The sequence below is a fragment of the Stegastes partitus genome, unplaced genomic scaffold, assembly GCF_000690725.1.
Source record: "Stegastes partitus isolate 25-593 unplaced genomic scaffold, Stegastes_partitus-1.0.2 Scaffold264, whole genome shotgun sequence".
Lineage (NCBI taxonomy): Eukaryota > Metazoa > Chordata > Actinopteri > Pomacentridae > Stegastes > Stegastes partitus.
In genome coordinates, this window is record NW_007577995.1 from 107,754 (window position 1) to 131,338 (window position 23,585).

General features: G+C 41.4%; 2 protein-coding genes across 6 annotated transcripts; both read left to right on the top strand.

The window, feature by feature from the left end:
• Positions 1-8,607: 8,607 nt before the first annotated feature.
• On the top strand, positions 8,608-14,249 carry LOC103357606 (midnolin). Its single transcript, XM_008282220.1, has 7 exons — positions 8,608-9,036; positions 9,164-9,251; positions 9,337-9,399; positions 11,123-11,641; positions 11,784-11,889; positions 12,336-12,584; positions 13,538-14,249. The coding sequence occupies exons 1-7, from the start codon at positions 8,798-8,800 to the stop codon at positions 13,708-13,710; spliced, it is 1,437 nt and encodes a 478-aa protein (XP_008280442.1). The 5' UTR covers positions 8,608-8,797; the 3' UTR covers positions 13,711-14,249.
• Positions 14,250-18,623: 4,374 nt separating this feature from the next.
• Positions 18,624-23,550, top strand: cirbpa (cold inducible RNA binding protein a). 5 transcript variants are annotated; one of them, XR_520210.1, is made up of 8 exons: positions 18,624-18,702; positions 19,436-19,546; positions 19,665-19,771; positions 19,891-20,029; positions 20,124-20,259; positions 20,349-20,407; positions 23,071-23,161; positions 23,248-23,550. XR_520210.1 is itself a non-coding variant. In XM_008282221.1 (7 exons), exons 2-7 carry the CDS (start codon positions 19,447-19,449, stop codon positions 20,997-20,999), a joined length of 555 nt encoding a protein of 184 aa, XP_008280443.1. In that variant the 5' UTR covers positions 18,624-18,702; positions 19,436-19,446; the 3' UTR covers positions 21,000-21,981. The 5 variants fall into 5 exon arrangements, 4 of the variants coding, with proteins under 4 accessions (XP_008280443.1, XP_008280444.1, XP_008280445.1 ...); XM_008282221.1 differs by lacking the exons at positions 23,071-23,161; positions 23,248-23,550 and adding an exon at positions 20,986-21,981; XM_008282222.1 differs by lacking the exons at positions 23,071-23,161; positions 23,248-23,550 and adding an exon at positions 21,694-21,981.
• The last annotated feature ends 35 nt before the right edge of the window (positions 23,551-23,585 follow it).

The window sequence follows — 23,585 nt, forward strand, 5'->3', positions numbered from 1 at the left end:
GAGAGGAGAGGAGAGGAGAGGAGAGGAGAGGAGAGGGAGGGGATGAGTGGATGCTGATGTGCTCCAGATGTGCCGTGTCTTACGGTCTATACGGGCTGGAGAAGGAGCGTCCCTCCGCTCTGTGCAGACTCACTACAGCGATGCGCTGCAGCCGGCGGCGCTCAGCGGCAGCAGCAGCAGCAGCCTCAGCATCAGCAGCAGCAGCATCTTCCCCTCCTCTGCTCCGAAATCCCGCCGATCACGGCTGTCCCATGTCTCTGCTCTCAGCCTGCGTTGGGAGGGAGGTGGGGGGAATAAATCACAATCATTCACCGGACACTTGGAGGTGGGGGGTGGTGGTGGTGGTGGTGAGGTGGTGGGGGGCTCCTCCAGCGAGGTCCCTGCGTGTCCGTCAATAAATCAGATGCTGCGATGATCTGGAGTCGTCACCTATCCCACATCTTACATAATGAAATAGTACCACATTAGCTGCACGGTGAGCACGACTGTCACCGGTGGGCTTAGCCGGCAACACAGGGACAAAGATCGGACTCACCCGGCTGTAGACTCCGTGTGAAGCGCTCCACAGGCAGCCTGCCCCGTCTGCATACTTTAATTTGGGCTTCAAATAAAGACTGTAGTTATGAATGAAACCACACGCGATTAGACACACCCACCGCCCGCTCCCGACGCACCACGTGACCCGCGTTGATGATGATGGTGATGATGATGATGGTGGTGGTGATGATGTGAGATGGAGGAGGAGGAGGAGGAGGAGGAGGAAGCCCGGCCCTCATTCACAGCAGGCGCTCATGAATGGCAGCTGCTGGCGGCGGGAGGGGGGAGGAGGTGGTGGTGATGATGATGATGATGATGGGTTATCAGACTGATATTGGTATCGATACTGGCACTCTGGTTCATATTTCCAGTTTGCTGTGTTTGTGCCTCTTCGTCCTCGCTGGGAGATGAGACTCATGGAGACAGACGGATGCTGGGAAGGTTTTTTTTTTTTCTTTTGTAGTCTCCCGTTTGGCCACCTGGTGACAGCGTTGCACTGCTGGTTCCAGTTCAACGCAAGATGGAAGTTGTGCAGGTGGCAGGTTTTATTTTTCAAAGTCAGACCCAGTTCAGACCTGACAAGACTCACAGTGGACCCTCAAGATAGAAACAGCTGGATTTGACTTCAAATAAATAGAAGCAAACTGAATTTTCTCAGAATAACCACTGTGCAAAATGCTGTTTTCAGAATCAGAAACACACTGGAGGGGAAATGGCTTTCTGTTACACATGCTCCCAATCAAAAGTCCTAAAAGAAGTAGGAAAGTATAGAATCAATCATAAAAACATAAACATAAATAATAACATGAAATAAAAATATATCTAAACACCAACTATAAATGAACATTCTGCTCCTGTACATGTGTATACAGTGTAATAAAGCCTAATAATAATAATACCACCAGTATTTTTCATTTGTCCATAATAGTGACAGCTTAGATTCAGGTGGTCCTCTTCATGAAGTCTGTCTGTGTACAGTGCACTCTTATATAAGTGCACAAGGTCCCTTATTGAAGAAGGAGAAGAAGCTTTATTGTAATCGTACAAGAAATACAACAAAATTTCACTGGGCATCATCTTTGCAGCAGCTAATATGTCGCAAGAAAAAAGGTTAAAAGGTGATATAAATAATAAAATAGCAATAAAATATCAATTAAATACTCAAGTTGTGTTTTTTGTGCCTCTTTGAGCAAAAATAATACAACCACAGAATATGTATGTCAGATATATTCAGCTCAAAATGCTGTGACATTGGTTCATTTTATAATGACCTCTAGTTTCAGCCCAGTTCAAAGCGGGCTGTTTCCGTGTCTGTAGATCGAAATGCAGCTGAACTGCTACCATCTTTCAAGAAGAAGACTCTCTCTGCATCTGTGCCAGCATCGAGCAGCTGACTAGCTTTCTCTCTGATCGATCAGTTTAAATGGAAGTATTGCTGAATATTGCTGACGTTTCTTTTCCCAACAATGTTGCAGAAACAAAACCTGGAGTTCAGCGACGCAGAGCAGCAGCTTGGAAATGTTTCTGAAGTGACTGCTGGTGAACATGTTGGGTTAATGGGCTACGTTTCAGTCACTTTTTCATACTCGTTTTATGGTTTGATGACAGAAACGGAAAAATAAGTACATGAGAACAGCTTTATTGGTAATTGTGTCATAAATGCAGTATATGTGAGCACAGGGAGCAGGACAGAAGCCAACAGATGTTTAGGTTGCACTGAAGCACAACAGGTGATATGAAAACACAGTAAGTTCTTGTTTACTGGTTTCAAATCGGTCTTAAAGTTCATCCCATCTCTAAATGTCCCTCAACATTACAGCTTCCTCGGAGCTCTGACTCGTGGACATTTCCTCAGATGCAGGCAGTGCGTGAAGACTCTTGTGTTAACTCTAACAGCCAACAGCAGAACATTTGATGTCATTTGCTCGTAGTGAAGATATTTAAGTCAGTATATTAGACTGTAGGCGGCTGCTCGTCTGAGTGACTCACCTGGAAGCAGCTCAATAAAATTCTCTCTGCATTGTGACGTTGGGAAGCTATCTCATTGTGGTGAGGCTTGAGGAATGGCAAAAGTAAACGTTTTCACATCATAACAGCTATTAAACACAATCAAATGGATTTTCACCTCATGAGACGTTTTCGTAACGCCTAACTAACACATGACTCATGACAATTGAACACATACCTTCATGCAGGATGTATCCTGAACTCCTGCTGCTTGCAACTGACAAATGGTCCAATCATTTTAATTATATATGAGTAGTTCACACTTACTTTGTTCATGCTTCCAAATCAGCTGGACTTCAGGTCCCTAAAACTATTTCAGACCCATGGGTTTGCTCAGTCTGTCTTAAAGCAGAAACATGAAGCTACTTATTAAAGCAAACTGTCATCAGATTTAAAGCATTCATATGATACACAGTCATCCTCAAATGTATTCATACCCTTCCATTAAAGAAAAGGCAAAATTCACAATAATCACTCAAATAACTAGAAACTGAAAAAAATAATAATAAATACAAATTTGCTAAATTCTAAATTAGTGAAATAAGACATTGCTTTTGAATTGTGGTTGAAAGGAATCATTAAAAAAAAAAAAAAACTGTCCTGGACAAATTAGAGCACTTTGCTGATGAACAGTGAAATCTAAATACCTGTCAACAGGTGCAGAAGTCTGATTGCAGTGATTGGCTCAAAGGGTTGGTCAAAAAAATAGTAGTTTACGGGTCCTATCAGGCTTGTTTGCTTGTGTTTTTTAAATACATATATTTCTGTTGAACCATAATTCAAAACCGATGTCATGATTTTCATTAAATTTTTAATTATTATTACTTTTGTCAATTTCAGCTTTTTTTTTTTTCTTCTTTAATGGGAGAGTATGAATACATTTGAGGACAACTGTACGTAAACACATACATAAATAGACTTTGATATAGCTGGCTACCTTGATCACATATTAGATGACTGAGCATTACCATCACAACCTCATAATTTAAATGTTATTGATTGAACAGTGCACTCTGAGCACAGGTTCAGCTGATGATTTGAAGTTTATTATCTGACAAATAATGACTGCTGCTAAATGCAAACCCACCTTTGTGAGAGTTTCTAAATGTAATATGTAATTTAATGTGACAGTACAGAGTTTTGTTTTTCCCGTTATATGTTTTCATTGTTCTGTCTTTTTGCATCATGCACATTTTCTACAGCATCCCACACTCTAACCCAAAACGCTATTTGCAGTCTTCTGCGTGCTTCCTGTGTAAAAATGCCTCAGCACCGACATGACAGGAGCTTTAATCTGTGCCTATATGATAACAGACAGCATCTGAGGAGCTCATTTTCTGTTTCTGTGCTCAAACTTTCCCCCAGAAAACTTTAGAAAACTGGCTCAAAGCTGGAACAGATTGAGTGACGGAAATAACAGCACATGGCCGCTGATTTAATTCAACTGGGGGAATCAGCTCCAAGCGGCTAAACTGACCTAAATGTTATTTATTCACTGCAGTTAACCGACAAAATAAAGCTCACAGGAGGACTGAGATATCACAATTTTAAATGGTTTCACAAGAAGATGCTGCTGATTCAGGACTGGGATCATCCCCTGTGTCATCTCTGTGTAAACGTTGATGGCCTTTCATGTCTGTGGTTGTTGTATCTTACAAACCAGTTTGTTCTTGGAACACTTTAAGCTCCTCAGTCCTTTTTCCACTTGTTTACAAGAATCTAATTACTCAAGAAACCAGAGACCTGAAATGTAAATATGTTTTTTTCGCAGCTTGGGACCTTTTTTTTTTTTTTGCCGTTTAGAGGAAAACAATCCTGTCACTTTAGACAGAGAACAGATGCTTCAACAAACGAACTCTACCTATAATTACATGAACACATTTACTGTGGATATTTATTGTAAGTCCAACAAGAAAATAGTAAATACAAGATGCATCCTGATATTTAAAAAGGTGGCAGACTCTTCCAAAGCAGTTCCATGGCTGAGCCTGAATACAGAATAATTACTGCACAGAAAAAGACATTTCAGTCTTTTTGGATGTTTCTCAGGTTTTTATCAAAGGAGCTGAAATGCCTCCCAGGATGTAACCTTGAACACACTGATCAGATTTAGCTTCCTAATCTTGTTGTGCATCACGCTGATCCAACTAAAAGGAAATCTTTGGTGAAATAATTCTTAACATGTACAGCAAATGTGTGTGGATGACAAGTGGCTAATATTAATGATGAATGATCTTTCTTAAAGAGTGAAACAGGGTTCTGTCCTCGGCCCACTTCTCTTCAGTTAATTAGATTCATGTTGTATGCTGCTGATCCTGATACATCAACTATTTGGTCAGTTTGACCCAAACTGTCGCTCAGCATCATGAAAAACTACCAGTTTACTGTTCTTCGCAGGCTCAACAGCATAATGAGCAGATTTTACAAGTAACATATCTTAAACTTCAGTCAGATTTCCAACTAATCTGAGGAACACATTTGTTTACAAAAAGCTATTTCTGTCCATTTAGAGCTGCTTAACAACTGTTAGTCATTTAAATGACTAGTTGGTCAATGGAAAATTATCTTATTAGGCAAACATTTTGATAACAGAATGATAATTTTTTGTATTCTTTTTCAGGCAAACATGCCAAACATCTGGCCCTGCTTTGTCCTGCATTATATTTAAAAACAAAAACAAACAAAAAAAACTCAATATCTTTTTATTTGTTTGTTTAGGAACAACATTTCTTGGACTGCAGGAAATTATGAAGGGAATTTTTCAATTTTATCTGACATTTTATTAAAACAATTAATTTAACTGAAGGTGGTTTGAAGAAAATAATCCACAAATCAGTGAATTGTAGCCTCGTGTACATTTAGACTCATTTGAGACTCTGATTCGCCAATAAAATTCATTTATATGTTGCATGATCTGTTCATATTTAAAGCGAATGTATGTAACTTTGCAGGACATCAACCACTGTGGCCACAAATGATTTTAATGGATGGTAATAAATGCATGTAGCAAGTACGGAAACAAAATAAATCCTGTGAACTGTCTCAGTGCCATATGAGCGACATCTACAGCAGTATGAAAACATCAGCCACCCTGAGCTACAGATCAGACCAACAAAGACTAAAGCAGAAGCAACAATGTAGGACTCCGTACATTGTATAACTTTAAGAATAAACTTCTAATCTGTAAGAGGAAGAATGTGTTATTGTGTCTTTCAGTAGTTATATTAGTATTTGTTGGCCACAAGTCTTTATAGATAGTAAACAAGTTTTTTTTTCAACATAAAGCTGATAAGTCTCAGTAACTCTGGGTGCTTCCATTGTGTGGGTGGGCTCATCATCATTTTATTGTTCAACTGTTTATGTTTTTTGCTGTTTAATGTGTTGAAATTTGTGTATTTGCAAAACCTGAGATTCGACTTTAAATGCTGCGGTATGCTGTTGATCCATGTGATGCACTTACATGAAAATGAACTATCATAATAAACAGCTAAATAAACACTCTGGGAGTTTTCTGTACTTTGTGGTGGATGCATGCGGCGGTGGCTAAGCTTCAGGAAATCATTGAAAATACATTTAAAGGGATTCATTGAGATTTTAAGGTTATAAAATAATAAAGTTAAGATCAGTGAAGACCTTAAATGCTCTTTTTCATGGGTGTTTCTGTATTTTCAGACATTCCTTCGATGTTTCCAGTCAATCAGTGGTTATCCTTGTTGAAATGTGGAAGATCACATTTCTGGCATGCGATTGTTTTATCACTAAAATGTCGGGCACTCCAAGGTGCAACATACCAGAGGACTGAAACATCTGGGAAATGATGCCAGGAGAGGCCGCGTAGGGGTGGGAGGAATGTGAAGGAGAGGATGAAGGCAGTGTGTGTGTGTGTGTGTGTGTGTGTGTGAGTGTGTGTTGCTGGATGGTTGACGTCAGAGCTGCGTCTGTGCATGCTCTGAAGAGCAGGACATCCTGTGGAATTGTTCCTGGCGAGGCCCGAAGAATGTAAAGCAGAAACCTCCCCCGTCTCGCTCATTCCAGTGAAACGCTGGAGTGGCAGACGTGAGGGCAAATGAGGCTCAGCAAGGACAGGATCACCATCAAAATATCACCGAGGCACTGAGTTGATCAAGTCTAATAAATGAACAAAGACTAGGGAGAAGTCAGTGTGGGATTCCTTTTGAATCCAAATGAACTTCATTGAGATTTGGGGTTTAAATGTGATTTTACAGTGCATACACGTAGCTGTAGTTTCAGGGTTGTCTCTCGTACTTCTGGTGCATTTATCGTTTCAGGCATGTTGGAGAAAGGCGCAGTGAGAGATGAAAACATAAACCACTGAAGCATCCATGCAAAGAAACACAGAACAGGAGAGTAAAGGGACCTCTCAAACACTGCAGAGGATGGTTATCCTAAGACAGAAAAGACACAATAAGACAAACACTACATGTCTGCATTTGGTGAGAGAGTGTGCGAGCAGAGGGAGTTCATATGGGAGAGCAGTGACGCAGGCTATAAAGCGGGGGTGTAGTGGGTGCAGCTATTTATAGCCGCCGTGAGGAGACACATATTAGCTGCGTTTCTCTGCCCTCCCCCGGCTTCCTACGTCACTTTACTCCAAACCCTCCGCTGTGCATCATGTGACAGGTGCAGCCTGAGTGCTGGACCAGAGGTAGGACATGAATACTAAACAGTCGGGGATGTGAAGGACTGGAAGAGTACAAAGAGTAGATGTTTTCTGTGAGCGTCTCCTCCCTCTGGCTGAATGATGAAACTGTACAGCATCCATAGATGCACAATGTGTTCAAAGGGTGTTTCCCTGCCATCAGCCCAGTGCATGCTGGGACAGGCTTTGGCACATACGTGACCTTGAAATGGAAAAATGAAGGATGAGAAAATTTAGGAATGGGAATCTTCTTTGACTGAATTGGCTGAATTTATCTTAAACCGAAAAACATAAGATAGAAAATAAGAATGAAATAGAATCCGAAGCTGTTATTTTTGGATTAAACACATGAATTGTACTTTATCTAACTTTTTAAAACACACTGAGGTAACTCTTTATTGTCATAACTTTGCAGTACTTTCTGGCAAATATTTCTTTTTTACTTATATAGCACAAATACTTTTTTTTGTTTGTTTGTTTTTTTCTGTGAGAGCTTTACAGTCTGTCCCACATTTGAATCCCTGTATCCTGAGAAAAATGCAAAATAAAGCTTTTACACACACATACTGTTAAAAACTGAACTTCAGGACTGAAGAAAAGCAGAATCCCATGACCAAAAGTTTTATTTTTTAAGATTTTCACGAAATCAAAACTCACGTTTCACAATATATGCAGTCAAATACATCTGTGATTACTATTTGTGCTTATGAAGAATCTAGTTTTAATTGAGCACTATCTGTAATTAATGCTGTTTTTAGGCCACATAGTTAGTATTTGGGTTTTTTGCATACATTGAAAGTATATCATCATCTTTGAATGTTTTTTTTTTGTCTTTTATTATGAAAAATACAAAAGTGGTTATTTTTACTTACACATACACGTGTTTTAGTTCTAGAACTGCAGACACTCGTGCAAAAATCAGGACAATGACACAGGAATGATAAATAGAAAACCATAGAGCAGTGTAATTATGTAACCAAATAAAAAACAAACAAACAAAAAACTAATAACAGATTGACTAGATAATTAATATACAATGCAATTAAGAAACATCTACAGTATTAGTATACTAACTGAGTGTACCATGAGTAACCAAGGAGGTCAAATAGAAACATTATGTATTCATGGTGTTTGCAGTCCCACTAATTACAACGCAGTGTGTACTTTGGCTGAGGAATAAAACAGACTTTCTGCTGTGATGACATTCTGTACAAAATGTTGTGCAGATTGCATCATTTATGAATGGTGAGTTGGGCACTAAACAGGGCGGAGCCGTGTCGAAGAGCTGCCCTCTGATTGGGCGATCCCGGCTCAATAGTCTTGTGGCCCTCGCTGATTGGCTGCGTGTGCTCGGTGGGCGGGGCCAGTCCTGACAGAGTCCGGGTGTTTTACGCTCGGAGGAGTAGAGCTGCGTCTGTCACAGTCAGAGACAGGAGCCCACACCGTCTGCTGTCCATTTGTCTACGTTTTAAAGGCACTAAGGAGGAATGAAGAGCCAGAACAACAACAAAAACACCGCAGCGTCTCGCCTCGCTTGACTCCAGCGACCACGATCTGATTTTAAACGGGATATTTCACTGTCAGTGTGCCTGAATGGAGCAGCAGCAGCAGCAGCAGCAGCGGCGGGGTCTCCGTGGCTTCACTAACTCTGCAGCCTGCGGAGCTGGAGGCTCCAGCGGTCAGCCCTCCATCCGTCTGTCCGTCACCTCGACCACCGGCAGCCCGGTGGAGCTCATTGTGCCCCGAGCAGAGACCGTGGAGGGTCTGAGGACACGAATCTCCCACAAACTCAGACTGCAAACACACAGGATCGCCCTCCTGCACAAAGACAGGTGAGCTGTCACGTTGCCCTGCATCCTGTGCACTCCACTTGAATCTCAGTGTGTAACATGTATGTGGTCTTTGTCGTACCAAGTGACTAGGAATTGACCCTTTTGTCCCACATTGATTATAAATCAGGCACCTGACTGCAGGGAAACTCCTGGAGCTGGGTGTAACAGATGGCAGCAAGCTGACCCTGGTCCCAGTTATTGAGGCTGGTTTAATGGTAGGTCAGAAATCTTTTACTGTACCTCCAACATATGATATGAAACATGTAGAGAACTGTTCTGTTACATCTTTTGTTGCCACAGTGCTCCACTGCCAGAGCCGAGAGGACTATGATGGACGTGCTGGAGAGCTTAACCGAAGTCCAGGTAAGAATTTTATTCAATGTCTTTGTCAGATGTAAGTCAGTAAAACTTGTTGGATGTATGAATGAGGTGAAGAATTCAGACTATGCAACGCTGTGGTTTTCTGATGCTGTTTTTTATTTTTTATTTTTTTTACACATACAGCAATAATAATGATGAGCTTTATTTCTATAGCACCTTTCAAAATATGAATTATAAGGTGCTTTACAAAAAAGAGCAACAAATAAACAATAAAAGAAGCCCAAAAAAGACAATAACACATTTTTCTATAAAGGACAACAACAAAACATAAGAAAAGACATAATAAAATATATACAAATGTCTGAATAGTCCGAAAAGACTGACTGAGCTGTTCTGACTGTAAACAGGAGCTTGTTTCACAGCATTGGGACTAAAACAATTTGTTCATGGTCCCTATTTGTTGTTGTTTTTTTTTTTTTAAAGTTCATGTTTTGCTGCCTTAAGAGAAACAGGTACACACACACAGTGTAGCATCATACCATCAGGTAAACCACAGTGTTGTAGCCCAAAGTTTATTCAGAGCTATAATCTTCTTTAATTCAATGTTAGACACCATTTATGGTTGGCTTTCAATAATCATGGTGCCTTAAAGTATTCATCACCCTTGCAAGTTTTCTTCTTTTATTGCTTTTTAACATTTATTAAGATTTATTTTGGATTATTGGACAAGAATTTAAAAAAAAAACACTTTCATGTCAAAGTGAAAACTGATTTGTACAAAGTTATGTAAATCAAATAAAAACATAAAAAGTAAAATGAGTATTTGCCCCCTTTTACAAATGATTCAACCAGTTCAAAAAAAGTGTAGTCAGTTGGTGCTAGAAGTCACACAATTAGTGAAATAATAATCATAAGAGTATAGTGAATGTGTGTCAAGTGATTGTAGTGTAAAGACATGTTTTTGGAAGGTCCACCTATGAATCAGTACTCCTGGCTACAACTACACAATTAGGACAAATGAACACTCCAAGCAACTCTGTGAAAATGTGACTGAAGAGAGCAAGTCAGGGGATGAATACAAGAAAGCTAACAAAATCACTGAATACTCATTGGAGTACAGTTAAATCCATCATTAAGAAATGTAAAGAATAAGGCACATGTTTAAATCTGCCCAGAGCAGAAAGTCCTGAAAAACTAAGTGACTCTACAAGAAAGAGACCAGTGGGGGAGGCCACCTATGACTCCTCTGAAGGAGTTACAAGCTTCATTGCCTGAGATAAGAGACACTGTGCAAACAACAACTGCTGCCAGTTCTTCACCAGTCAAAGCTTTATGGGTGAGTGGCAAAGAGAAAGCCACTGTTGTAAAAGATCTTGACTAGAGTTTGCCAGAAGGCTTGTGGGAGACTCTGAAGTCAATTGGAAGAGGATTTTTTTGATCTGATGAGACCAAAATTAAGCTTTTTGGCCATCAGAGGTATTGTATTTCAGTGTTTTCTTGCTGGCAGGGTACGCCATTCCAGCTACTCAAAGTGGGTAAACATCAGAAACTCACAGGAAACAATATCTGCATGTAATCTAATACTTCTATGATGAGTTTCTTCTTGATCAATACAAGATGCCTTTGTTTGGCTGCGCTGTAAACAGACACACCAGCTGCTCCTCTGTTACCCCCAGTAACCACGGGTGCCGCCAAAACAAACAACAGTGCAATCCAAAGTATCATAAAAATAAACTCGTGTCTTTCTTTCCCGTCTGATCTGCAGATCAATGACTTCTTGTCCGGGCGCTCGCCTCTGACCATCAACCTTGGAATCGGTGCCCACATGATGTACGTGCAGCTCCAGCTGTCTGCTCAGGACGTGAAGGAGCTGCAGCAGAACTTGGACTCAAAAGCTCGGAGCAGCAGCGAGCCTCAAACTGGCCTGCTGACGCCCTGCAGTGTGAACCACCCCGGCTCTGCCTCCACCGACACCACAGGATCCACTACCTCATCTGCTGCACAAACCCCCTCTACAGCCCAATTTAGCCCTCAGAGACAAAGGACTTCCTTTAACTCGGCAGCACCCGCCACCCACTCACCCACTTATGGCTACAGTCCCTCATCTCAGCTTCATTCCCAGTCTGCGCACACATCTCCACGTGGTCTCTCGGCCTCGTCTTTGCCCTCTGGTTGTCCACATCCCAGCTCTCCACTGGAAGCAACCACACCGGTCTGTTCAACTGGTCCCACCGGCTCCAGCCCGGGACCCCCGAGCCCAGCGCCGGGCTCGACCTTCACAGAGGTCAGCCGCACAGAATCCACTGCAGCAGTCAAAGCACAACACAATGAGTTGTCCTGATTTCAACACCATGTATTGACACAACTTACTTACTTATCTTCTTCCACTCGATCCTCATTGTGGATGTTAATTTCTTTCCGTACAGAGTAACACTGATGCCTCAGCCCCTGCAGAGATGTCAAAGCAGCCAGGGGCAGTCATAGAAAGTTTCGTGAGCCACTCTCCAGGCGTCTTCTCTGGGACTTTTTCTGGTAAGTCTTCAGCAGTGAAGATTATACGTGTGATTAAAACAGATCAATAGATTCTGTAGCTGAAGGTAATGGTGCTGTTTAGCATATTGAGACAGAACTAAGTGCACAGGGTTAAATCACAGCAGCTCGATTATGATGCACCACTAAGGATTTTAGTTTTCTAATTTAACCGCCTAATTACCTCAATAGATTAACTGTTTTATTTTTAAATGTCAGGAAATTGTGAAAAATGTTCATGAGGATTTCCAATAATTAAAATCTGATAATCAGTCCAAAACCCACAGTTACACGGAACACAATGTGACAAAGAAAATTGGAGAGTTGTTCCTCTGAAAAGCTAGAAGCAGTGTTTTTTAATCAATCAATCAGTTGACAAACAGTCCTCTGTCTCGCCTTTGCATCCGCTGTTATCCTCATTGTCCTCTACTGTCTCCGTCTCCCATCAGGCACCCTGGGACCCTGCAGTCAGAGCGGCATCAGTCATCCTCGTCGCGGCATTTCAATCATCCTCCAGATCCTCAATGACCTCCTCAGAGCTGCCTATCACCACCAGGGGGCTCCAACTGCTCCTCCTCCACGCCCCTGTCCTGCTTCGGACCCTCCAGCCAGCTCGCAGCCCACAGCAGAGGAGCCCGGCAGGGCCAGAATCAGACCACCGCTGACCCAGAGGACGGAACACCTCGACAGAGCTCCAGGTCAGCTCGAAGGAAGGTTATTTAGTAAACAGGGTGAATACTGCAGGAACAGTTCTGTGAGTTACAGGCTGTTTTTAGTACGCTGAATTAAAGCCTTTATCGTGCAAATACTGAATTCACACAACGGCAGGGAAATATGAACAAAGAGAGGGTTTCAAGCTACTGTTTAATCAAACACATTTTCTCCCAGAGTGGATTGAATGAGGCTGACTATACTTTCTGTGACGTGTTAGAAAGCCACATTTAGTCACACATCACTGGAGTGACTGTGGCCACTGCAGCAGGGAGTTTCTACATTAGTCTGTTCATTAGCCTGCATAGGTGAATGCATGGAGTCAACTTTTATCTTCTTGCTTCTGTCTCGTCATTAATCTGACACGTGTTTCCAGTGTTTTGATTTCTTGATCTCTCTGTGTTGATTTTTAAGTGACTCTTTGTATTGGTGGTGTTGTCTGTATTTCTATAAACTTGGTTACACTTGAAAGTATTGATTCATCAAACTGAAGGGTTATTTGATGGCTAGTTTGACAATAAGGGACCTACGATTTAAGGATTTGTTGCTTTTCTTTGTCACGCTTCACAGTAAGTTTAGATTTATTGAGCCGATTTTGAAATCTAGGTCAGACAAAAGCAGGCTCAGTTTGGGGGTCTAGGAAATTCAGATGGGCATGGCCCAGTTAAACCCACTGCAACTTAAGAAGGTGAGCTGGGCTTACTCCGTCACCGTGGCTGCTTCTCCACATTTATCCGACACTTTATAAACAAAAGAATGAACTGAAAAGTAACAGTTTTCTTTCTTCTTTTACTCGTCTACTAAAAAGAGAATTGTTTTTTTCTTCAAACATATGTTGCTTGTTGTAAAAGCAATAATTAATACATCATAAACCAAACACCCAGTATGAGCTTTAATTTTGTGCATCATGTCTAACTTTTCTTTTTTCTCTTTCCTGTAGGCAATGAGAGTCGACTGTTGAACTCATCCACAGAGGAGAATCAAACGATGCACTGTAAGCTCGAACACCTCCAGCTTTTGATGCATCAGAGGCGTCTCCGCAGACGGACTCGCAGGAGCTCACACCTCTCGCAGACCTCTCACCCGTATCAGCACCGTCTCCATCATCCCTAATCTTCTGGACAGAAAAGATCCACTCACTGTGATAGCGCCTGCGGCTCTCTGAGGGCGCCTCCACTGATGACCGTAAAACAAGTCTCACGAAAACCACGGCTGACCTCTGATCTTGTGATGTTGGTGAATCAACTGTGGAGCCGAGAAAGAGGGACAAGCTTTAATAATATTTTTACAGTGTGGGCATTTCATAAAAACATAAAGCCAAAGGATCTGAGGAGTGAGATCCCAGCAGCTGACTGTATATTTCTCATGATATTTAACCTGAGTCTGTCCCTCGGTGGCGGCGACTCTTCTTGTTGCAGTATGTAGCACATGTCACAAAAAGCTCTAATGTATATTTTCATCTTCTACATCTCAATGTTTTGTCAAAGAGGTCTTTCTGTATGTTATTTCTATGTATTCCAAAGCCTTAACTGTACATGTCTTGAATGTAAACATTGTGTTTTGTGTCGTTTTACATATGCAATATTAAAATGTAAACACAAGGCAGGAACAAATATGCAAGAAATAAAGGACAAAAAAATGAAAAGTCTGGAGATGTGAGTCAAGCTGCTTTCAGTCTCTTAATGCAGAGCATAACGCTGCTGCTGCTTTCATCTGTTAAAGTGAAGACTTCTTGTCATTGGCGCACAGACGTCTTAGATTTCTGTTCAGCTTCATCCAGGCGTGACAGAATATTTATGGAAAGAGGCACAGTGATTGTGTGACTTCTGGCACCTCGGAGAAGGTGAAAAGTAATGAAGTGATGACAGAAGGATGTCAGAGGCTGCAGGGTTTTGTTTTATTTTTAATTGTAAATGCATATTTGAGGTGCACTTGTTAAAAATAAGGTTTCAGTCTGATCATCTTAAATTTAACAGCATTTTTTTTCTTATTAATGATTACACGGGTACGAGTTGTTACTTTTGAGGTTTGTTTTCAATGAGCTGCTTCTGCCCGCCTCAATCATTTAAAATCCTTTACAGCTTTCAGATTTAACACTGAAAGACATTTTGAGTGGAACATCACACTTTGCATTTCTGTAACTCACAATGTAGATTTTTTTGTGTGTGTGTGTGTTTGTGTTTCCTAACATTGAAGTATTGTTTGTCCTTACTTTAAGTTTAAACCCAGGAAGCAGAACGTGAGCAGCAGAGACGTGCAGCCTGGACGCCCTCCACTCCCCTCATGACAGCAGCTGAACATTTCTGAGGCTGATGACTGTGGGTTTGTCCATTCAAACAGGCCCAGACAAACACACTTTCAAGCCAGCCTTCCAAATCGTAATGCCTGTCATTGTTGGAATTTGCATTATTACATGTGTGCTTTGTTCTTGTGAGGACTGGAACATCCAGTACGACCACATGGTCCTTTGTTGGTCACTGCCTGGTTACCCTGGGGCCTTGCGTGAACAGTGATAGGATCCCTTTGTTCTAAACTTAATGCAAGTTCAACCGTCTTTGATCTGATTTTTTTGGTAATTTCATTCATGTTAAACTTGATGTGTTGTTGTCTCCAACATTGCAACATGACAAGATACAAGCAAGTAATAAATTAAAGAAAAAAACAAGACCCTTGACCCTGCAGTGAGGAGATCCTGTAGCTCCCTTATGCTGATTGGGGCATTTTGCTGCAACGGTTTGGTGCCACTTGTCCCTTCAGAGGGAAGGGTCAATGCATGTCAAAACAAAGCCGTTCCCAGTGATCACCTTTATCCTGTGATGACACATTTCTATAGCGATGGGAGGAGTCTCTTCCAGGATCCATAATGCATGAGGATATGGTTAAAAGAATATGAAAATAATGTAAATCATACGTTACGACCTTCGTAATCACCAGATCTCAATCCAATTGAACACCTTTAGAAGGTTTTTGACCAAAATGTTAGACAGTGCTTTGCACCACCATCATCAGAAGACCATCAACAGGAATATTCTTCAGAAGAATGACGTTTATCCCTAAAGCAGAGGTCCAGAGATTTGAAGAATCACTGGTGGATTGAAGCTGTTCTGGTGGCATGTGGTGACCCAACGCTTCGCTAAGACACGTTTTTCTTTAAATTTGTCGCCTTTCTGGTCAAATTCAGCTGCAAATTTTGAGCCTCCCACAGTAGCACAGCAACTGGATGAGCTGAAACATAAAAACACACGATGCCTGTCTTCACTGTTGAGCAACAAAGTTAGAATCTCATCTCATTTTAGCTCGAACAGATGCACAAAACCTGCCATGGAAACGACAAGGCCTGCTCCTCCATTGATGGGTTTGTTAAATTATTCAGCTATGAAATGCTGAGCTACACAGCTCAGAAGTGCTACGTGAACGCTGGTGATATTTTAGGTGGAGCTCTGCTGATTGGGACGATCAAGTGTGCAGTTGCTGTTAGAGCAGCTGCAGCAGCAGGATGCCAAAGGCCAGAGATCTGACAGCACACGGCTCTTATAACTGAATCCTAAAGATGGCCTGTGCTGCAGATCCCCTGTTGGAGATGACATCATACTCAGGCTCACTGAGGTCAACATAATGCGATAAGAGCTGATAAATGTAGTGAATAATTTCTCCTGCTTTCCAGACTTGCCATTTCCTTTTGTTTTCAGCCTTCTTGCGAATGTAACAGACGGTGGCTTCATATTTAGTGTACAGATATGAGAGTGGTAGCAATCTTCTCATTTCACTCTCAGCAGGGAAGCGAAGAAGCATAATTACAAAAATGTTGATTAGTTCCTTTCACCGCATGTGGCAGTGCTAAAAGGACACTGCACACGATGTCTGGCTGGGCTTTGGGCCTCCTACATGGGTGCTCCTTCGTCTCTCTTTACCTCCTACACATGGCATTCAAACTCACTTCATTACTTAGAAGTGCATTTACAGACACGTCGACCTCCCACACAGCCAACACCGGACATTGGCCTAATTCAGGCCTCACACACTTGACCAGCTCTCATCATACTGACTCACGCAAACTGGTTTACACAAACAAAACACTCGAAACATGCAAAATAAACACTGTAGATTCATATTCCTGATCAATCCACGGGATGGACAATGGCTCTGGCTATATGATGCCTGTTCCTTCCTAAAATTAATTATACTTTGTAATTAGCGAGTGTTATTCATTTAGCTGCACTGAATTTATTATGTAGGAGGATGAAGGAACACATATTCGTTTGGTATTGATCTACACATGCAAATTAGGACATTGTGGCACTAAAGCTGTGTTTGAAGTAAAGCAGTCAATAGATATTCTCTATCGCCTATGAAGCTGCAGACACATCATCTTACCATTCAGTTGGTTTTACAATTTGTATTTAAAGATTATTATAATAAATTATATTTTTTAAACCTTTTTAACATGTCAGTATGGTGTTTTATATGTAGAGGGCTCCTCTCATACTGGGCAGGATTGGTATTGCAACAACACATCATCAGTAGGGTAACACTAACCTGTCTCACGATGGTCTAAACCCAGCTCACGTTCCATATTAGTAGGTGAACAATCCAACGCTTGGCAAATTCTGCTTCACAATGATAGGAAGAGCCGACATCAAAGGATCAAAAAGCAACTTCGCTGTGAACGCTTGGCCACCACAAGCCAGTTGTGGTAACTTTTCTGACACCTCCTGCTTAAAATCCCAAAAAGTCAGAAGGATTGTATATATAAAAGACACATAATGAACACACTCAGGTTCTAGTTACATATATGTAACATATATGGCTCAATAAGTGGTTTTACAGTGTTCCAACAGAGTTGTAGGTGAGCCGGTGTGCTCAAGCTGCAGTGAGTGAGGAGAAGTTGGGGGAGAAAAAGGCAAGGACTTCATAGATCTGCACAGCAACAGCTACATCTAAGCCATTTTAAAACAGGATGGGATTATTTTCAAGGAAACAAATCTAAATATGTTATTTTAACGGACCGATTAGATTTTAGAGGTTTAATCACAAAGCATTTCACTGCGCATTATACCATGTATCACTGTGTTTGTGACCAATAAAGGCCTTGAATCCTTGAATCAGTGACTGGAGAAGGACTTTAAGACATGAAACTTCTCAGACATGCTTTTTAAAATTTTTATTTCAGCTTGTTTGTAAGTTAGTAGTCATCTGCAAGTGTGATTTGGAAATGTGAAGCTTCCGGCCCATATATACTGAGAGACACTGAAGTAGGAAACATCCTGTGTGCATCTTGTCTATTATTCAGATCATTTGTCAGTTGATTTTTAAGGGAGTAAGTGTTGTTTGAAGAATTTTCAAAAAGGTACTGCAGAAACAGTATAATCGAGTGTAGAACCATTAAGCCCCTTTGAGCCGTGTGTTTACATACATTTAACATGCACATGAAAATATATAATCACATAAGTTAAATTTAATGATGGCAAATACTCTGAAAGTCTATGTGTTAACTTTATGAGACAGCTTTGATAAGATGTGGTGCAAGGCCAAACTGTTGATGACACAAGACAGGCTGACCAGAGATTGTACGAGGTTTTGATGTAAACGTGACATGCTGCTGCTAAACTAGAGAGAAAAGCCTGACAGTTATAACACATTGGTGGGAAGGATAAATAATTTATTAAACTTAACTCATTCTGTGAAAATGTTTAGTTGCTCTGGAGACCGGTTTTGTTTGCTTGTGCTATAATAATAAACCTATAAGTGCACCGAAGATCATTCCTCTTAAGTAAGTAGAATAATTCAGAAAAAAAATATCCACCATTGCATTTTTTGTTGTTGTTATAAAGCCTCATCAGAAACACGATAATATTAAAATGAGAGCGTTTTATGAGTCACAAAACATACCTCGAGGTTTAGGGACTTAATCTTAAAGTCATGCTGTTGCACCACCGCGGCCGGTAGGTGGCGGTGTGGGCCAGCCGGGTCGCTGTGTGAGCGGACAGACAGCCGCAGAAGAAGCGGACAGTGCGCAGCGCGCTGAAAAGCGGATCGCTCCTTCACTCCTCCCTCATTCGACCTGCAGCTCTGTGCACCAGCCACTTGTGATCAGTCGGGGAGAAGGTAAATTATCGATTTTATTGTTCTGTCCTTTCACAATGTGTTTTGTTTTCGAAGTAATGCATTTCTAAACTGCAACTGCATTTGAAGCGTGTAATTATCATGTCTACTCTCGAACTGTTTTTGAGCATTTATCGTAAAACTGTAACTAGATTCATTGGCGGCATAAACCACAGCACGAGGCCGAGCCAAAAAAAAAAAAAAAAAAGGTTTACATTTTTGTCGCTTTTCTTGAAATACGATGTGTAATACAGTTGAATGTTTTATTCACCCAGTTTTGTTCGTTAACTGGAATACTTATGTAACACCGAAAAACATGGCATGTTGCTGCGCCTCCGGCTAATTTCTATGTCGCTCGCTGAAACAAAAGTGAGGGCAGCAGCTCGGTGCTACAAAATGGCGCTGAGAGAAAAAAGAGCTAGCGAGCTAATCCGCTATGTGAACGACACCACGTTTACGGGCCCGAGGCCTAGTCCGACCACCGTCTACTATCGGTGTTACTATTAATAGTATCACCAAAAAGCATCTTCATTGTTTGCTGCAGTCATGTTTTAATGCACAGTATAAGATTGTGAAGATGATATCAGCTAAATAACCGTGTTATGGTGATTTCATGCCGGTGGTCAGTTGACCTACTTTCGCGCTAAACGTGGTCTTAAAAGCGAGGCCGCAGTTTTATGGCCTTACGTAAACGTTCATGTTGGCTTGATAGGATTTGTGTTTTGTTGTTTTCTAGCTACTCTTAAGATGTCGGACGAAGGTAAATTGTTCATCGGAGGTCTGAGCTTTGAGACCAACGAGGAGTCTTTGGCGGCGGCCTTCGGAAAATACGGAACCATCGAAAAAGGTAAAAACACTCGAAGCCTCGCGCTGCTCAGTTCGTCTTTAAAAAAAAAAAAAACTACAAAAAATAGAATGATTTCGAGTGAATGGCACGTGATTAAATTCTGTTTTCCCTCCATTAGTGGACGTCATCAGAGACAAAGAGACGGGAAGATCTCGCGGCTTCGGCTTTGTGAAATACGATAATGCAGAGGATGCGAAAGATGCACTGGAGGCCATGAACGGCAAGGTAAATGCACTACTATAGATACTTCGATACTGCCGGATTTCATTTATTTTATTTTTTCCACCGATATGTGCATTATTTTAGTTTTTTAAATTTTGCCCTTCCTCGTCTTTGTGCGGCAGACTCTGGACGGTCGGGCCATCCGGGTGGATGAAGCAGGAAAGGGCGGACGCTCCAGGGGAGGAGGATCATTCGGGCAGCCACGCGGTGGAAGATTCGGCGGTTCCAGAGGGAGAGGTGGTCGCGGTTACTCCTCCAGAGGTGAGCATAGGCTCCCTCTAAGTATTTATGCAATTCTGCCAATTTCGTGATATTGTTCAGGCACTTACTTGGATCTCTGCTTTGTTCTGTGCAGGTGGCTACAATGGCTCAGACAGGGGCTATCAAGACAGAAACTATGACAGAAGCTTCGGAAGAGAAGGGGGCTTCAATAATTACAGGAGTGGTGGATACCAGTCAGGTGGCGGCGGCGGCGGGTACAGAGACAGTAGGTGAGTATCTGCAAGTTTGGTTTTGTAGTTTCTTGTTAGATGGAGGTAATGCAGTGCTATAGTAAGAATATTGTTTGTCAAATTGCTAGGGGTCAGGGCGGATACAACGACCGTCCAAGCTACCGCGATGGATACGACGCCTATGGTGGTAAGCATCAATGATATGCATTTTCACAATATATGTAGGCCTATGTTGGGGCTGTGTTTTTTTTTCCTTTTCCCCCTCCAACATCTAAAATGACACATGCTAAAAGTGCATTAGACACTGATAATAGTGTTAAGATATACCTTACATTGTTACATTCCATAAGTTATTAAATATGTACTTCAGGCATATTGTTGGTGGCAGGCTGGGGTTTCTTTACACATCATCACACTAGGAGTCTTTTAAATGATGGAATTCAGACTATTTTACAGCCCCAACATATGAACACTTGTACCATGTATGCCCCTCTGTTTTGTACCTGAGCCCAAGTTGATGCCTCTTTATATACGGTTGCCAAATTTTTCTAGCCCACGTCCCACTCTTATAAAGAGCCATTTGAAACACTTTAACAAATGCTGAATGTTACCTATTCTAATATTGCTCATATCTCAGCTGATGGAGCCCCTTTTGCAAAAACTGAGGGAGGGTTTTTAGACTGTGGTGGGTTGAGGGGGGTGTTGTGAAACTCCAGTGTTGGAACTTTCAGTGTCTTTACCTCTGTGCCCACTTCTTATCCTCAGCCTCACAAGAGTAAACATCTCCCTGATTCAAGATCATCACTTGGCTGGCTGTATTTCAAAGATGCGCTCCTCAAGAAAAATGTCCACGTGTTCTTGCTGACCTTAGTTTTGTAGTTCTGTTGTAGTAGTTCAGCATCTTAAAAAAAAAAAAAAGAAAAAATAATGTAGCCATGAGTTTTGGTCATTCCTTAACAATCCATGTTGCAAATTACAGGTCAAGAATCTTACCTTGCTTGATCGGGCATCTTAATTCCTCAAAAAAATCGTTTAACTAAAAGGCATCTGTGTAATCTGACTAGTACTGAAGTCCCAATTTGGGGTCAAACAACAGCTCTCCACATGGCTTTTCGTTGAACAGCCACTACCACCGCTGTAGACTTTTTTTTCTTTTCTTTCTTTTTTTTTTTGTCCAGCATGTTAGTGTTTCCTGATTTGATTCCTTTTTCTCCCTTTTTTTTGTTGTTTTATATTGAAGTATCTGATGGGGCTTGTTTTGTGTTTTTGTTACCTTATTTTCCCTCTCAGTCTTTGTGACTGAACTACCTCCTGCCAGGTTTTAAACTGAGTGAGGAAAGAGATCCATTTACTCTTAAACAGACTTTTTTGGGGGATTTTATGCTAAATTCCTTTTTACTATTAAAATTAAAACCCTTAGTTTAGCTGAGGCTCCTGTATGTTCAATTTCCCAAAAGAGTGAATTCCTTTCAGACTGGTGAACTACACATCCGAAGTGGCCGGCTGTTCATGAAGTTGCAAATTGCAGCATGCTACAGTCTGTCCAAGGTATCTTCTGTGCTCTGCTCAACATCTGCATTTTAAATGTGCTGTAAAATGGACTAATCTTGTTTAAAGTGATCGAAAAATGTAACTTCGTTTCCCCAAAGTAATATCTCAACCGGGAACAGTTTTGTACTTTATGTTCTTTGTATGATCAACATTTTTTTTTCTTTGTCAGTTTGGCTTCATGGAGCCCATTAAACAGACTGTGGAAAATAATCTTGATTCCTTTTGCCTTTCAAAATGACCGCATGGGGGAATTTAGCTGAGGGCTGATATGTTAATGTAATGCTGCGTGAAATATCACCTGCTCAAAGCACTGAAATTAAACATGGATATCTCTGAAGGGCAATTGTAAATTGGCGGTTTAGTCTTAAGTAATCTTGGTAAGATGGAGGGGAAAGCTGTAACTGGGTGTATCTTTAAAGTTTACATTTGACAAGTTGCCTGTTTTGGTCTAAGATTTCAAAACTTGGATATTCGGCTCAGCGAATCCCATATTAAAATTTTAAAACCATCCATTAACCGAATGATTTGCCAACTTCAGTGTATTGAGATCAAACCTCTAGTGAGGTTTGGATAAGCCCCAAAAGTGGCACATGGAAATGCTGGGAAAACATCAGCTGGTGTCTGGTCATGTTAATGCTTCATTACGTTCAAGAGGTCAGCTACTTCAAAAACCTACAAGTCCTTGGAGAGTGAAGTGTTGCGCCTACCAACAAGTGCTCATCAGAGAGGAAAGCTGCTCTCTTGCCTAGGTCATATGTGGAGAAAGTAGGCCAATGCACGTGAGGTAAAAATCTCCTTTTGCTTTGCTCACATCCTTCAAACTCAGTTCTCATTGTTTCCATGAATACCTTCAAGTTAGTCGCTGTGTTTAGTCCTCTGCTTCAGATGTCGCCTACAAACATGCCAAGGCCTCTTCCCCAATTCTGATTCTTAAAAGTCCATTAAGGGGGGAAAAAGTTTCTGTGAAGCTCCTCTGGATTGTAGTGCTCCACACCCCGAGTCCACCAAAACAAGCATTGGCCTCTTAAAGTCACGGGTAGCATTGTGCTCAGTCCACTTGTGTTCACTGCTTAGTCTTCAAATTTGCTCCAGTAATGTCCCACAGCAGTCCTAATTGATGTGTAAGGTGTCTAGACTGCATTCAGTTTCTTTTGTTTTTTTTTTGTTTTTTTTGTACCTTTACATATGAACAAGTGGTGAGTTTCAGACTCATTTATAGTGTTGCATGCTGTTAATTGTGATTTGCTGAGAGAAACATGAGTTGCCAGGCTTAATCCATCTCTCTATCTTTTTCTTTAGAGTGAGCTGACGGTTGGGAGCTTCACTTGAAGTCCTTGCAACTGAAGTAGCTGGCATGAGATGGCAGTGACTAATGCAGATGCTGTATCACGTAAGTCCTCGACATGTTCATTTGAAACAGTTCAGCTCTTGTTTTTCTTGAGTCCAAATTGACCCGATTGCAATCTTCTGTTTCAGGTCCAACATGCAGCAGCTGTTTGCAGTATCTACATGAAGGAACCTGCCAACCAAAAGCCGAAGGCCTTTGTGAGACGTTTGCTTGCCTGAGAAAGACGTTTTCCAAATGTTACGGTGGCTTTGCAAAGTCCTTGATATCCAGCTTAAGTGGCAAAAATATCACCCAGATGGGATGACAGGACTGTAAACATTCACCGTCTGATCTGTTCTGATCATCGTCACGTGACTTCCAGAAGTCACTCAACTACGGTCTTGCACTTCTGTATTGCAACTTCAAAAATAAAATTCTGAATGCACTGAGAATCAAACTGCTTCTTCCCCCCCCCGTCCCCTTACCG

Coding starts and splice junctions, on each gene's coding strand:
- LOC103357606 (XM_008282220.1), top strand. CDS start 8,798: ATGGAGCAGCAGCAGCAGCAGCAGCAGCGGCGGGGTCTCCGTGGCTTC. Junction 9,037..9,163: donor GCCCTCCTGCACAAAGACAG/GTGAGCTGTCAC, acceptor ATTATAAATCAG/GCACCTGACTGCAGGGAAAC. Junction 11,642..11,783: donor CGGGCTCGACCTTCACAGAG/GTCAGCCGCACA, acceptor CTTTCCGTACAG/AGTAACACTGATGCCTCAGC.
- cirbpa (XM_008282221.1), top strand. CDS start 19,447: ATGTCGGACGAAGGTAAATTGTTCATCGGAGGTCTGAGCTTTGAGACC. Junction 19,547..19,664: donor ATACGGAACCATCGAAAAAG/GTAAAAACACTC, acceptor TCCCTCCATTAG/TGGACGTCATCAGAGACAAA. Junction 19,772..19,890: donor TGGAGGCCATGAACGGCAAG/GTAAATGCACTA, acceptor TTTGTGCGGCAG/ACTCTGGACGGTCGGGCCAT.